The 14,272-nt window shown below is 40.2% G+C and overlaps 1 protein-coding gene across 2 annotated transcripts in view; it reads right to left on the reverse strand.

Annotated features, from left to right (window-relative positions):
- Nucleotides 1-2,819: 2,819 nt before the first annotated feature.
- Prps2 (phosphoribosyl pyrophosphate synthetase 2) overlaps nucleotides 2,820-14,272 on the reverse strand; it is a 30,908-nt gene continuing 19,455 nt past the window's right edge. For both annotated transcript variants that reach the window (XM_070040872.1, XM_070040871.1), the window contains exons 5-7: nucleotides 9,190-9,363; nucleotides 7,871-8,030; nucleotides 2,820-5,935 (exon numbers count right to left, since the gene is read on the reverse strand). In XM_070040872.1, coding sequence (XP_069896973.1) covers nucleotides 5,843-5,935; nucleotides 7,871-8,030; nucleotides 9,190-9,363 — 427 coding nt within the window. In that variant the 3' untranslated portion in view covers nucleotides 2,820-5,842. The remainder of the gene's footprint in view (nucleotides 5,936-7,870; nucleotides 8,031-9,189; nucleotides 9,364-14,272) is intronic.

The raw sequence follows: 14,272 nt of genomic DNA on the forward strand, positions 1-14,272 counted from the left end.
CATTAAGTACTTTCTTTGCACTACTTTCGTATGTGTCCTATGAAATTTTTTTTTTGCAACTTTTGCTCCCTTAGTGGAATTCCTGAAACCCTTCTTATTTGAAGCTAACCAATTCATGAGTCATGGTGTGTTCACATAAATTTTTGAAACTTTTAATGTGCCTCAGTTTCCTTCATCCTCTTTATGATTCCATGGAGTTAGAGGTCCCATCATTCATAAAATCTAAGAATGAAACACCTGTGAGATAGCCACTCTTAAACCTAATCTGCCCACAAGGAAGATGGTGCTCAAAACATCATAAATCCAATAATAAACCAAACTGGATTATAACTGAGGTCTTCATTTCTCTACCCAGGTTCTTTCTGCATGTCATCTAAATAGCAAGGAACTCAGCAAATTGACTAGATAACAGAGAGTTCTTCTTGAGTTTATGATTCAAAGGACTGTTAAAAATCTTCAGTGCAACTATTCATATTACTGCCATAGTTTGTTGAATTCACTCTTGTGTAAATAAAAAACAACAAACAAAAAAACCCAACAACAAAAAAACCTATCCCAAAACTTACTGGCTTAAGACAACAACCATGACATTTGCTCCTGATTCTGAGAAATGGCTGGAGCTCTGCTGGCCAGTTTATCAAGTTGTTCTCAGTGCCGTGCTGAGTTCAAACCTCAGTCAGTACTGGCAAAACAAGAGAAAAAAAACACAGAAATCTCTATTTATCCATTGATGTTGTTTGGGATTAGTAACATGAATGTCTGAAAAAGGACGGCATAGAGTGTGCAATATTTATTTATTTAGAAAAATAAAGGGGACAACTAGCCAGCAGAAGTAAGAACTCCAGGTTAGGATGGAAATCATGGAACCATATTTGATTTTTTCAGGTCTTTTCTGAGGTGTAATGGCTAAGTGCCTTCTATGTTAGGAGCTGGTGATCAGAATCATCAGAGTCCAAGTTACCTGGCTTAGAGCACAGCTCTCTCTGTGAAGAACCAAGAAGGCCCATTCTCTGTCTGGGTGCTGGTGTCTCAGATCTGAAATCCTAGCTATTCAGGAGGTGGAGATTTGAGGATCACAATTTGAAGCTGTGCAAAAAAAGTTAAGGCTCAACACTCAGGCTGAGTTCAAGCCCCAGTATGGGCACACACACACACACACACACACACACACACACACACACACACACACACACACACACACAAACACACACACACACACACACACACACACACACACACACACACACACACACACACACACACCCTCAACACCCCCTGCAACTTGTCTCTAAAAGAATAGTGCAGTGTCCCTTTCTAACCCACACCTTTCTTTGTGCCTTAGTTTCCTCATATGTAAAATGAGATGAGAATTGTTCAGCCATGAATGGTCGACTCCAACATCTCAATGTTATCGACCTTCACAGGAGAGGTAATGAGTCCGAATTGGGCACAGACTTGTACCAATTAATGTAATAGTTAAACTATTATTGTTATGGTCAGTCATCTTTATTCTGGCCTCTCATAAGAGTATGAAAAATAACTAACAGGCCTGTTAACTCACAACTTGCACAGTACATCAAAAAGTCTACTTTGTATATTGATGTTAATGTCAGATTCAATTTTAGTCAAGGTTGTAGTCTTTCAAGGTTACTGTTAGTGAATCAATTTCCTTTTTGGCTAGTGCTCTGCCACTTCAGCCACATCTCCAGCCCAGCTTTTTGCTGGCTATTTTGGAGGTGAATTCTCATGGATTTTTCTGCCTGGGCTGGCTTCAAATGATAATCCTCTGGACCTCTGGACCTCAGCCTTGAGTAGCTAGGGTTACAAGAAGAAGCCACTGATACCCTGAATATCAAGTTCTTGATTTTGAATTGAAAAAAATCTAGAGCTCAGGCCACTCTTAAAGAAAATCTAGTGAATAATTCATTTATCAAAATCTTATCTGCAGGGATGGGTATATGTGACTTTGTATGAAAAAGATAGCATGGTTATTTCCCCTATAAACTTCAGTTCAGAACAAAACACTGGCCATTGGCACTGGTTTTTTAAAAAGTGACAGATGATTGCCATTGCCTTATATTCTGTGTTCTAAAATCCTCTCTACTTGTGACTGGGATAGGGACCAGCTTCAATCCAGTCTGTATGTCTAACCTGAATTATCAGGAAAGGGGATTGAAGAAGAAGATTCTGTCAAAATATACTGTGTTGTCAGACAGGGTGTTTTTGTCCCTAGGGAATGTTGGCAATGTCTGGAGACATTTTTGTTGTTATTCCAAATATGGGGTAGGCAGCTACAAATGTTCATCTAGTGATTGGAGGTCTGTGAGACTCATCTCCAATTATCCAACAAAAAACCCCAGGAAGTGAAGGTGTGGCTCAAGTGGTAGAACACCAGACTTGAGTCAAAAAGCCAAGAGAGAACAGGAAGTCCTGAGTTAAAGTCCCATTCCTGGCACCAAAATTGAATAAAAATGAAAATTGAGTTCTTCCCATAGATGGCTATTGAACATCACCAGCTTGATGTATGAACATACTGTTCAAGCTTTAATTTTAAAGACAACACCTAGAATGGATCAACTTGAATGCCTTATGTGGCACAATTGCTATGCCTTGGGGAAAGGAGATCGCTATTAACTCCTTCACAAAAGTGTTCATGATGGAGAAAGGCTGCCATCAATTTGTTTCTGGCTTTCCTTTAACTTTGTAACCCAGACTTTAATTGTAAAGGAGCAAACATTATCAGGAACTGCACCAATACCTACTAACTCCATCCAAACGTATTACTTCAAATGAGTGACACAAACTATGAAAACTGTTAGTAAGTTTTTTATTGAAATAGTTTAGTATAACATTAGAAGATCTTAAAATTCTATATTCTAAACCAATGCAAGCACTGCATATAATGTCTTCTTGAATCTAGTTGATAATGTATCTAACAAAGGAAATTATCATGTGAACTTCTACAAATTGGCTAATACAATTGAAGCTGGAGGCTAAACACCTTTGGTATATTCATATTTCTCTGGTTCCCTTCTTGAGTAGATATAGCCAGGTCTACCTTTATTCAGCAGATCTGGACAGGATCAAAACATTTGGTGGTTTTGCTTACGTGTCCAAACCTTGAGTGGCAAGAAAGAAGAAAATTCTAGGTTTAAGCTGCTCACGAGGAAGGCAATCTTTGTAACTTTTGTTGAACTAGAACCATCAAATCCAGTCTGCATTTCCACCATGTGAGGCTAAGTCCAGTCAAATGAGTTCATAAATGGATTCAGAGATTTTTGGAAAATACAAACATGGGAGCCAAATGAGGATAGAAAATACAAGTACGTAGGTCAGAGAATGGCATGGAGATTTTTATAACAGGGTTTTATCTGAAGACCATTATTTTAAATACTTCTAAGATAATATTATCTTTAAGTCAACTGGCTTTTTAGCCATGTCAACATATTTAAACTTACACCATTGTCTGTCGAGCTATCTACATACAGGTGTTTACAACGGTGTCCTCTTTTTGTACAAGCATAGATGTTCAAAAAATACAGATGTCAAAAATTTAACAAAAGTATCAATTGCACAGCATCAAGATAGGCTCCTTACACATCTCCAACCAAGTGTTGAACCCATTACAGAGCTGACTTTACCAGATGACCGCACCATTCTACTCAAAGGCTCAGTACAGCTGAATGCTAGTTGCTGTAGCAATGTAAAAGTTCCTGCTGTCATCAAGTTTGACACTCTAAAGAATTCAGTTCAAGTTTTTCAATGACTTACTGGATTTGCATTTTTTTTGACCACTCTGAGATAATGAACTCAGGCCTACTGCTTACTAGATGGGCACTCTCCACTTGAGCCATACCCCTTGCCCTTTTGCTTTTGTTCCTTTTCAGGAAGGGATTTCCATTTTTGCCCAGGCCTGCCTGGACTAAACTTCTTCTACTTATGCCTCCTGCACAGCTGCTTGACAGGAATGTATCACTATGCCCAACTTATTTTGTGAAGATGGAGTCTTGCTAACTTTTGCCTAGGCTAGCCTCAGACTGTGATCCTATAGATCTCTACGTACTGAGTAGCTGGGATTATTGGCCACTATGCCTAGCCTAGATTTGCATTTTCTACCTAAAGCATTTAGATCAGGAAAATTATTCTCTACAGCTATTAAGATTCAATGAAGAGGAGAAGTTGCTTTTTATAAATCATTGCTAGATTTTATCTGCAGGCAAATCCTCTTCTTTGAAGTGGTTTGAAGACTTGAGTTGGTTGTCTCTCAACATGTGTACAAGAAAATTCTGAGTCAATGCTTGACTTTTGCTACTCAAGAGGATGCTATGAAGGACCATCTTATGGAAAATGCACTCTTCAGTGAATTCCCCTTCACCATCACTTTTGAGCCACTTCTCTTGAACAGTATCCTAACGGAGCAACTAATGCTTAGTTCTTCTACTTGTTTCAGGCTTTCCTTATCCCCGCTTCTCATGCAACAGCTTTAGTTGAACTAGTCAGTTGCCAGAGATTTTATTTCTTTTAGTTATGAAGGGCAAAAAAATACTCAAAAGCTGATGAGATAATGTTTAAATATGCATTTGGTGGCACTCAAAATTGTATCTTTTCATTTATAACAAAATAGTGAACTGCCTAGTAAATGAGGAGACTTATTGGAGTCTTTGTTTTGGTGGAAATCCACGTGAAATGCTGGGGGAAAATGGTAAGTGAAAGCAAGAGCTAAAAATATGTCCAGGAACAAGATTCGAGGACATGAGATCCATCCCAATTGGTTCCCTAGGGGACACAGAGGAGAACATTTATGTGACAATAAACTCACGAACTATGCTCTTGCAATGGTTTCTTTTCTTGTGTGGGTGCCAGTACTGGAGATTGAACTCAGGGCATTTGACTGTAGCTTGGCTTTTTCACTCATGGCTGTTCCTCTACCACTTGAGCCACAGTTGCATATTTGGCTTCTTTCTGGTTACTTATAGATGGTCTCTCAGATTTGTCTACTGAGATTGGCTTCAAACCATAATCTTTACATGTCAGCATCTTGAGTAGCTAGGATGACAGGCATAAACCACCAGTGCCCCACCTCAAAATGGTTTCTAAATCACAGCAATTATGGAACAATTTTTTTTAGGGCAGGATGTTTCAAGTAACTGATAGTCATGACTCATCTTAAAAATGGAAATAAAAATGATGCAGAGCTCCAATGTCTTTGATATATCTACTCTCTGCTAAAAAATAGGTTAGTGTTCATTGTACACTAAATAAAATTTGGTCCAAATTAAGTACAATATTCATAATTCCTTATTTGAAACTCAATTGCTACTTTTTTAAAAAAGGAAAAATTAAAATTTATAATATTATTCCTTGTCTAAAGTTCACTCTCAACTAAAGGGATTTACAGGGTTTCACCCAAATTTCCCCAGGCATTCTTATCATTATATATTTACACAAGAGGCTTTAATTTGAAGTTACCACTGGCAACCTCAAAATATATAAACTAGGAATTTCCATAACGGAATTTTAGACTTGGGTGTTGTTGCCTCAAAGTACTAAAAGAACAAAGGAGAAAATCACTTATCTAAGTAAGTCAAAGTAATAAAATACACTTCTCATTTAAGACAATTCACTTGAAGATCAAAATAACCAATACCTTTACCCCCCCAAAAACGAGAAAGAACCAGTCTTGAGCTTTCAAAGGGGAAACAATGACTCTCAGAGTATACAAAGATCTGATGCTTTCTGCCAGTGATATGCTATAATTACAGAGTCCTAATGCTAAAAAAAAAAAAAGCAAACAGATGAGTGAGTAGTCCAAATAGACCTGCTCACATTTCAAATTCCGCATTTACAGTGGGACATGGCTGAACAGGTAAGACACAGACTCCCCATTGTGTGTCCTTCGGATGGCCTCAGCCAGAATCATCGAAATGTCAATCACCTGAATGCCAAAGAGAAAACAGTAGAGAAATGTTAGTTCTACTGCCTTAAAGACTGAAAAACAAGAAAGACTGAGAATGACTTATTCAACATGAATAACTGTCAAACCTGCCATCCCTGTGTCTCTAGGGAGAACAGAGAGATTAGGGGTCTAACATCCCATCAAAACCTGCTAAAACCATATGGGTTCCAGAGGAAGGATTTTGGGTTCAGATGCCTAAAGTCTTTCAGTGCTACTGTGAATGGGAGACATACTTTCCTTGGGACAGTCTACCTGGGCATTAGAAGGTTGTTTATTCCTCTCTCATTATTTCAGAAAAGTCAACTACTATATCCATTTAAGATCACATTTGTGATCATCTAATCCAGGGATCATCAAACTGCTCTTTCAGAAAGTCAACCTTGTTGGCTTTGTAGGTGTGATGTTACTTACAGATGCTCAACTTCCCCACTGCAGCAGAAAGCAGTCACAGGCACATATGAATGAATGGCTGTGCCTATGTACCAATAAAACTTTGTTTATAAGTATAGATGGTAGATTTGGCCTCTGGGCCATAGTTCACCGTCTCTCAAGCTAAAATATTGTTCATCACTCAAAAGGAACCACTAGCTTAACCATTTTTGAACTTAGCTCCTTTCTCTAATGGATCTGTATCCATTAGAGGGTCACCATGTCCCACTTGCCTGCTCTACTAGGGGAACTAAGGCTTGGGAATGAAATGACTGGCCAAGGTTCACTGAAACATTGAGGCAAAACTCTTCTTCAGGCCAGTCGGTGTCAGGTGGTCAGCACTCTCTCTCTCTGGTGGTCTGTGAGAACCCAGGTGGGAGGAGTAGGAATGAGTGGAGTTCTGGAGATCCTCAGTACACTACCCTCCTATTTTAAGTTGTGCTAATATAGAGAGAAAACCTAAAACTTGCCATCTTAAACCACTTGGAAGCATATAATTGAATAGTATTAATTACATGCCCAATGTTGTGTAAATATCACCATCACTTATTTCCAAAACATTTTTTATCATCCCAAATAAAAACTGTGTATTCTTTCAACATGAACTCCCCACTCCTCCCTCGTCTGTTCACTGGTAACCACAATTATGCTTTTGCTCTCCATCTACTCCTAATCTATGTAATTCATTCAAATCCAATCATGTAATATTCCTGTTTCTGTGATTGGCATATTTCACTTAGCATGTTTTCAAGATTCACCCATATTGTAGCATATGTCAGGATTCCTTTCTTCTTTTTTGGGGGGAGGGGTCCAGTCGTGGGGCCTGAACTCTGGGCCTGGGCACTGTCCCTCAGCTCTTCACCTCAAGGCTAGCGCTCTACCACTTGAGCCACAGCGCCACTTCTGGCTTTTTTTTCTTTTTGCTTATGTGGTGCTGAGGAATTGAACTCAGGGCCTCATGCATGCAAGGCAAGCACTCTACCACTGAGCCACCTTCCCAGCCCTCCTTTCTTCTTAAAATCTGACTATGACCCCAGTATAACAATAGACCACACTTTGGTTAACTATGCATACACTGATGGACGTTTGGGTGTTACTACTTTGGAGTATTATGATCGGTATTGCTACAGTTATTTGTGTGTAAGTTTTTGTTTTAGCATCTTTCCAAATTTTTTTTGGGGGGGACACACCTAGAAGTTGGCATTACTGGGTCATAGAGAAATCCCGTGCTTAATCTGGGTGCATTTATTTCTTACTGTCTTTCCACTGTGATTTTATTAGTTTACCTTTTCTAACTAGTAAACCTTGCCCTCTACTGATCCTGGCACTTCTCAGGGACCTGATAGGATTCCTGTGGTGATGAGACACTGCAGCATTAGCCAGCACCCATACACACATACACAGAAAGCTGGATGCTGGATTTTGCTTGTAGGGATGTGAAGTAGGTGCCTTGCAGCTTGGTTCTCCCTGGGGTATAGATAGTACCTGAATCTTAGAGCAGTGTTTCATCTTGTCCTCTTGTGGGATTGTGTTGGTGACAACAACAGCTTCAAAGGCAGCATTATTAATTCTGGAAATGGCTGGCCCAGAGAAAATCCCATGGGTAAGAATCGCATAAACTTTGGTGGCTCCGGCTGAGAGTAGCCTATAAAATAGAAGATAAAAATTAACCAGGTATGGAAACACACGGCCATGATGTCACCACTGGGGAGAATAAGAACGGAAGATCTTGAGTGTGAGGGCAGTCTGAGCTACATAATGAAGCCCTGTCAAAAACAAACAAAACAAAACAAACCAGCCTATCAGACTGTCTCCTTAGAAAGCTGAGATCTGAGAGACAAATCCTCAAGACTCTTATCACCAATTAACCAGCAAGAAGCTAGAAGTCCAGGCATGTTTCAAGTGATGTAGAACTAGCCTGGGGGGTAAAAAAGTCAAGTGAGAGTGAAGCCCTGAGTTCAAGCATACATCCCAGCATGCACATGAAAATTAAGTGTATATAAATATTTTTGAAATACGCGCCTTGAGTATCAGTGTTGAAAGTAAAAAGTAAATTCTATAAAGAAGATGAGACAAATTCCACTTACATTTATTAGCCAAACCAGGAACTTTTAAGGCCTGTGTAAAAAAAAATACTACTCTACTAAATCAGGAATTATCAACATTAGCATTTGGGCTCAGCCAATTCTTTAGTCTGGAGTTGTTCTGTGCATTATAGGAAAAATTAGCAGCACCCCTGGCTTCCACCTACCAGCAATACTCCTCCCCTCTTAGTTGTGATGACCAAAGATGTCACCTGGGGAGCAAAACTGTGCCCCAGTTTGTAAACTACTGGCTAAGCAAATAGAACCAAAATAGGTCATTTTGATGTGTGATCTACATAGAAAGTTTATTAGGAGATATCTAGTGCATCTCAAATGGGAATGGCCATATCTGGAAGGGCTCCTTAGCTGTGTGTGGCTCAGGGAGGCTCCTACCCGGGACGTCAGATCTTTCTAGCATCTGGAAAGCCACATGGGCAAAGGCTAAGCCATAAGAAGCAACGGGCCCAGTAACGCCCCCCCCCCCCCCCCCGACTGTCTTCCCTTCTGGGCTCAGTTTCTGGAACAGTACTTCCTTTGACCATTTGAAAAATACATTGGAAGTCCAATTTGGAAAATGAAAAGGCCAATGGTTCCTTTCCTACCATGAAAAGAATGCCAAAAATAAATGCATCTAGAAGAATTAGGGAAAGCAAGCCTGATTTTGAAAACAGGATATTTTGTCTTTCTTAAGGACATGCTTTCCTGAACCATCTCACATACTTATCTGCAGCGTGGCAGATGGTGCCGCACGTATCAGCCATGTCATCCACCAGAATGGCCACGCGGTCCTTCACGTCACCCACCAGAACCATCCGGTCCACTTCATTTGCTTTCTTCCTCTCTTTGTGGATCAGAGCAAATTCCACATTCAGCCTGTCGGCAATAGAAGTGACCCTGAGGACAGATGCAAAAGAGCACGTTAAAACAGGTTTTTAAGGGTCTGGAGAATAGCTAGCATGCTTGAGGCCCTGGGCTCCATCCCCATCACTGCCAAAACAATGGTGCTTAAAAATGTAAGGGGCAGAAGTGGCGCTGTGGCTCAAGTGGTAGAGCGCTCGCCTTGAGCTGAAGAGCTGAGGGACAGCGCCCAGGCCCAGAGTTCAAGCCCACAACCGACAAAAATAAAAAATAAAAAATAAACACATCAAATAAAAAATGTAAGGGGCTAGGAAGGTGGCTCAGTGGTAGAGTGCTTGTCTTGCATGCATAAGGCCCAGAGTTGGATTCCTCAGCACCACAGAAGTAGAAAAAGCTGGAAGTGGCGCTGTGGCTCAGGTGGTAGGGCATTAGCCTTGAGCTGAAGAGCTGAGGGACAGTGCCCAGGCCCAAGTTCAGGCCCCAAGACCAGCAAAAAACAAACAAACAAAAAAAGGAAGTTTAAAAGCCAAGCCCGGATGGCTCACATCTGTCATCCAAACTACTCAGGAGGCTCAGTTCTGAGGAACACAGTTTGAAGCCAGCCCAGACAGGAAAACCACCAAAGAGACAGAAGTGGAGCTGTGACTCAAGTAGTACAGCACTAGCCTTGGGCAAAAAAAAAACTCAGGGACAGCACCCAAGCCCTGAGTTGAAGCCCCAGGACCAGCACAAAAAAGTAGTTTAGGAATATAACAAAAAAAAATAGCACTTACGATAATAAAAAGAATTAGAATTCACATATTATAAGCCAGGCATGATCAGGGGCCCACACTAAATGAGCCATTATTAGAAAGGCGGTAGGTGACGGACTGTCTTTATAATGGATAAAGCTGCTAGATAAGATGTTGACATTTGATTTATTTGTATTTGGTATATTTTTTAAAAATCATAGGTACAACTGAAAGCAAGTTACACAGTACCTACCACTGGGCTGCTTTGTGGAACAGATGATTGGGACAAAAGTTCCAGTTAAGGATGTCATGTCATAAGTAAGCATGTAAGTAGGAGCTTCATTGCACTCGAGGCTCAAGGAGAATGGAAACTCTGAGTCTGTTTCCTTTGCCCAGAATTGGAGGTATGGTTCACATGGTAACTCTACAAGCCTTAAGCCAGGCTTAAGCAAAACAGCTAAGCAAGAGCACAAGGCCCTGAGTTCAAGCCCTACTCTTGGCATAAAATATGCCAGTCACTGTGTCATCCTCTGATGACAACGTAGAGTTGGACTGTGCCAGGATCAAGACTGGGATGGCAGCATGAAGCCATACCTGTCCTAATCTTAAGTACTTCAAACATAGCAGTTTTAAAAACTGGTAAAATCCAAATGACATAGATTATTCATGTGTGTTGGTACTTGGGCTTGAACTCAGTGCCTTGCACACTCTCACTTGGCTTTTTTGTTTTGGGGTTGTTTGTTTGTTTTGGCTGGTGTTCTACCACTTGAGCCTCATCTCTACTTCAGGCTTTCTGGTGGTTAACGGGAAGTAAGAGTCTCATAGTCTTTCCTGCTTGTGCTGGCTTCCAACTGAGATCTCAAGCCTCTTTAGGATTACAGGTGTGAGCCACTGGGGCCCAGCTTAGATAATCTCTTAAACTACTTAAGGTAGTATACATTTAATGGCACTAAGTATATTCACAATGAATAGAGCTGTTATCTCTATCTAGTGCCAGAAGGAAAATTTCCATACTATCAAGCAGTCAATCCCCATTCCTTGACTGGCAGGCCTCGTCAAACAATATCTCTATATTTTTAACTGGTCTACATTTCTCATTTCTCATACAAATGCAATTATACTATATATGCGGCCTTCTCACTCTGGCTTCTTTCTTTACAAGTTTCATCCATGTTGTAGCATATATTGGTACTTGATTTTTTTATGGCTGAGTAATCGTCCATTGAATGGACATAGCACATTTAATTTACCTACTCATCTGTGGTTGGATACCTGGGTTGATCTCTGTAATTTGGATAAGGGGAACATTGCTGTTGCAAACATTAGCACACACACATCTGAGTCCCTTTTTTTTTTTTTTTTTTTAAGGTTTGGGCATTTACATTACAGTAGAATGCTGAAACCTGCAGAACTCAGCCCATATCTTCAAGCTAGCCTCTTTTCAATGCTGCAAAAGAATGTAGCAACCAGTCCCAAGCCTTAATAACCATCTCTACGTTAGAATTACCAAGGCTGACTTCTATCTCAAGCAACCAATAGATAAATGAGGTAGGTGTAAGGGAAGGCTACTCTTATTCCACATGGCTACATCCCTAGACCCAGATGACTTTTGGAGTTCTAGACTACACTCTTGTTAACTAGGCAGCCTGATTTCCTTTCCCAGTGAAACAACTACAATGCTAGATGACACTGAAATCCAAGGCAACTACTTTTACAAATCCATTGCCAAGCAGAGATGGCAGCAGAAATCATCAGCGGGAGCAAAGGCAGAAATAGGTCACCCTGAGAAGCCAGCAGACAGTAGTGTGCTTGCTCTGAGGGCTTCTCTGGAGTCCTAATAATCAGGGTTCAGTTTTGCTGACAAGGGATGAAAGATCAAGTCTGGAGCCAGACTGAATGGAGGATGTAAACAAGAAACCCTGACATAGCACAAGGCCACTAGAGGGCCTTCCCTCAGAGTTGGAAGGAGTGAAAAACAAACCTGCTGCCTAGGAAGAATGTTCACTGTCTCTGACTCAATGCTGAATGAAGAAGGTTAGTTCTTTGCAGAATTCAAAACCATATCTTTATGCTTCCTAACGGCTGTCCGGTTCAAACCCCATGACAGACCAAAAAAAAATATATATGTGACTAAAGGCTGTCCAAATTCCTATTTTGAATACTATGAAAACCCTCAAGAGCTTATTTAATGGAGGAGCCCCATCTCCTCAGTCTGAGTGTTTAATTTGAAGTGAAACTGTGGAAAGTTTGGGGGTAATGCTACAAGGTAGTTGGCAACAATAAAAGCAAATACTCTTGGAAAGAGGAGAAATGTCTAAGGAAAATAAGAGATTCACAGAATCGTTACAAACCAAGTCAGGAGAAACATCTGTGACCAAATCATAAGATCCTAGTATGACATACTAGCATTAGTTGAAAGGGAGCATAAAGTGATTGCTTTGTTTTGTTATTGTTGTTGTTGTTTTTGTTGGTTGTGGGGCTTGAAATCAGGGCCCGCATGGGCGCTGTCCCTAAGCTCTTTTGCTCAAGGCTACCATGCTACCAATTTGAGCCACAGTTCCACTTCCAGTGTTCTGGTGGTTAACTGGGGATAAGAGTCTCATGGGAACTTTTCTGCCCTGGTTGGCTTTGAACTTCAATCCTCAGATCTCAGCCTCCTGAGTAAGTAGGATTATAGGCATGAGCCACCAGCCCTCAGCTGCTTTATATTTTAAAGAAATAAATTATAAGCTTAGATAAGAATAAAAAAGATGACAAAGACTATCCAGGCAAGGGAATAAAAACAAAGAAAAAGTTTGAGAAATAGGAAATAATCAAACATTTCGTAAATACTCAATAGGTAAAGGACTATAGAGACAACACTCAAAGAGACAATGACTGAGACATTGATCATCACCCAAAGACATCAGTCTTCAGATCCAAGAAAAGCTGAGCAAAAGGACTGATCAATACATGAACAACTCTTCAAAATAAATTCTAATCTGTGAAGAAGAAACAAAAGCTGTACTACATAAACAGTTTGAAAGCACTTGAGATGGTGGTTACAAATCCAAATAGGTCAGTAGTCATAGCAGAAAAAGGAAAAAACTTCCCAATAAAGTAGAGACTGTTAGTCATAAGATACCAATTTTAGATTTTTTTCTAATGTCTTTGGAAGGAAAAGGAAAAGTGTTACTATAATGAAGTCTATGTTTGTTTTCCTTTAAAAACATCATCCTCAGATAGCAACCAAACCCACAGTAACCTGAGCAGACAGCCTTCATTTCTAAAACCAACCTACCAACTTTCCTCACTTAAGGATTTAATGGAGAGAAGAAAAATGTAATTTGAAGGCAGACAAAACCCTTGCCCCATAATCACCTCCAAATATATACTACTGTACATGCCAATTTCACGAGCCAAGCCACTTGAAATGAATTAAGTAAAACTCATTTATCAGAATATAGGCTGGTGTTTCCCAATAAAAGGTACCCGAACACCTTGTGCAAAATGGAAATACACAATAATTTTGGTTTTTTGGTTATTTGATAGGGAGCAGAAAGGCCCTGGCCCATGGTTTTGTGTGGGAAAACATTGCCATTTGCACCTATAGCTCTAAGCCTGTGAAGTCTAGGCTCAGCCTGATTTTCCTCTCTACTAGGTGACTTCTGTCCTCATAAGATGGTTACCTAAAGATAGCCAGGAAGGCATGGAAGCCTGTCTGGAAAAAAGGGTCAGCTCTATAGTTCATGATAAAGTAGCCTAAGATCCCCGCCAAAAGCCCCCTGGGATGCTGGACCATTATCATTCCCTGTAAAAGCTACAATGAACTCTTTTTTCCCATGTATACAAAGGGGACATAATACATGTTCCTGATATGTTAAACATATCATATTGAAATCTTAGGTGGAAAGAGCTAGAAGAAAAATCAGATAGATAGCAATGTATTTACATTTTTTCTGGTGTGTGTGTGTGTGTGTGTGTCTGTGTGTCTGTGTGTCTGTGTGTGTGTGTCTGTGTGTCTGGTGTGTGTCTGTGTTCATGTGTATGTAAGCATGACCAGGAGAGACAGATAGTAATGTACTAAATTATACCTACTGGTTTCACTGGTAAAGATAGAAGGTATTACATGTTGACTAATTTTCTAAATGTTTTTATGTAGATCACATCCAAAGATGCCATTATCAGAAAAGAAAGTTAAATCCAAATCACGTAGTTTCATCCATTTCCCATAT

The sequence above is a fragment of the Dipodomys merriami genome, unplaced genomic scaffold (assembly GCF_024711535.1).
Source record: "Dipodomys merriami isolate MVZ:Mamm:240054 unplaced genomic scaffold, mDipMer1.0.p SCAF_3, whole genome shotgun sequence".
In the NCBI taxonomy this organism is placed as follows: domain Eukaryota; kingdom Metazoa; phylum Chordata; class Mammalia; order Rodentia; family Heteromyidae; genus Dipodomys; species Dipodomys merriami.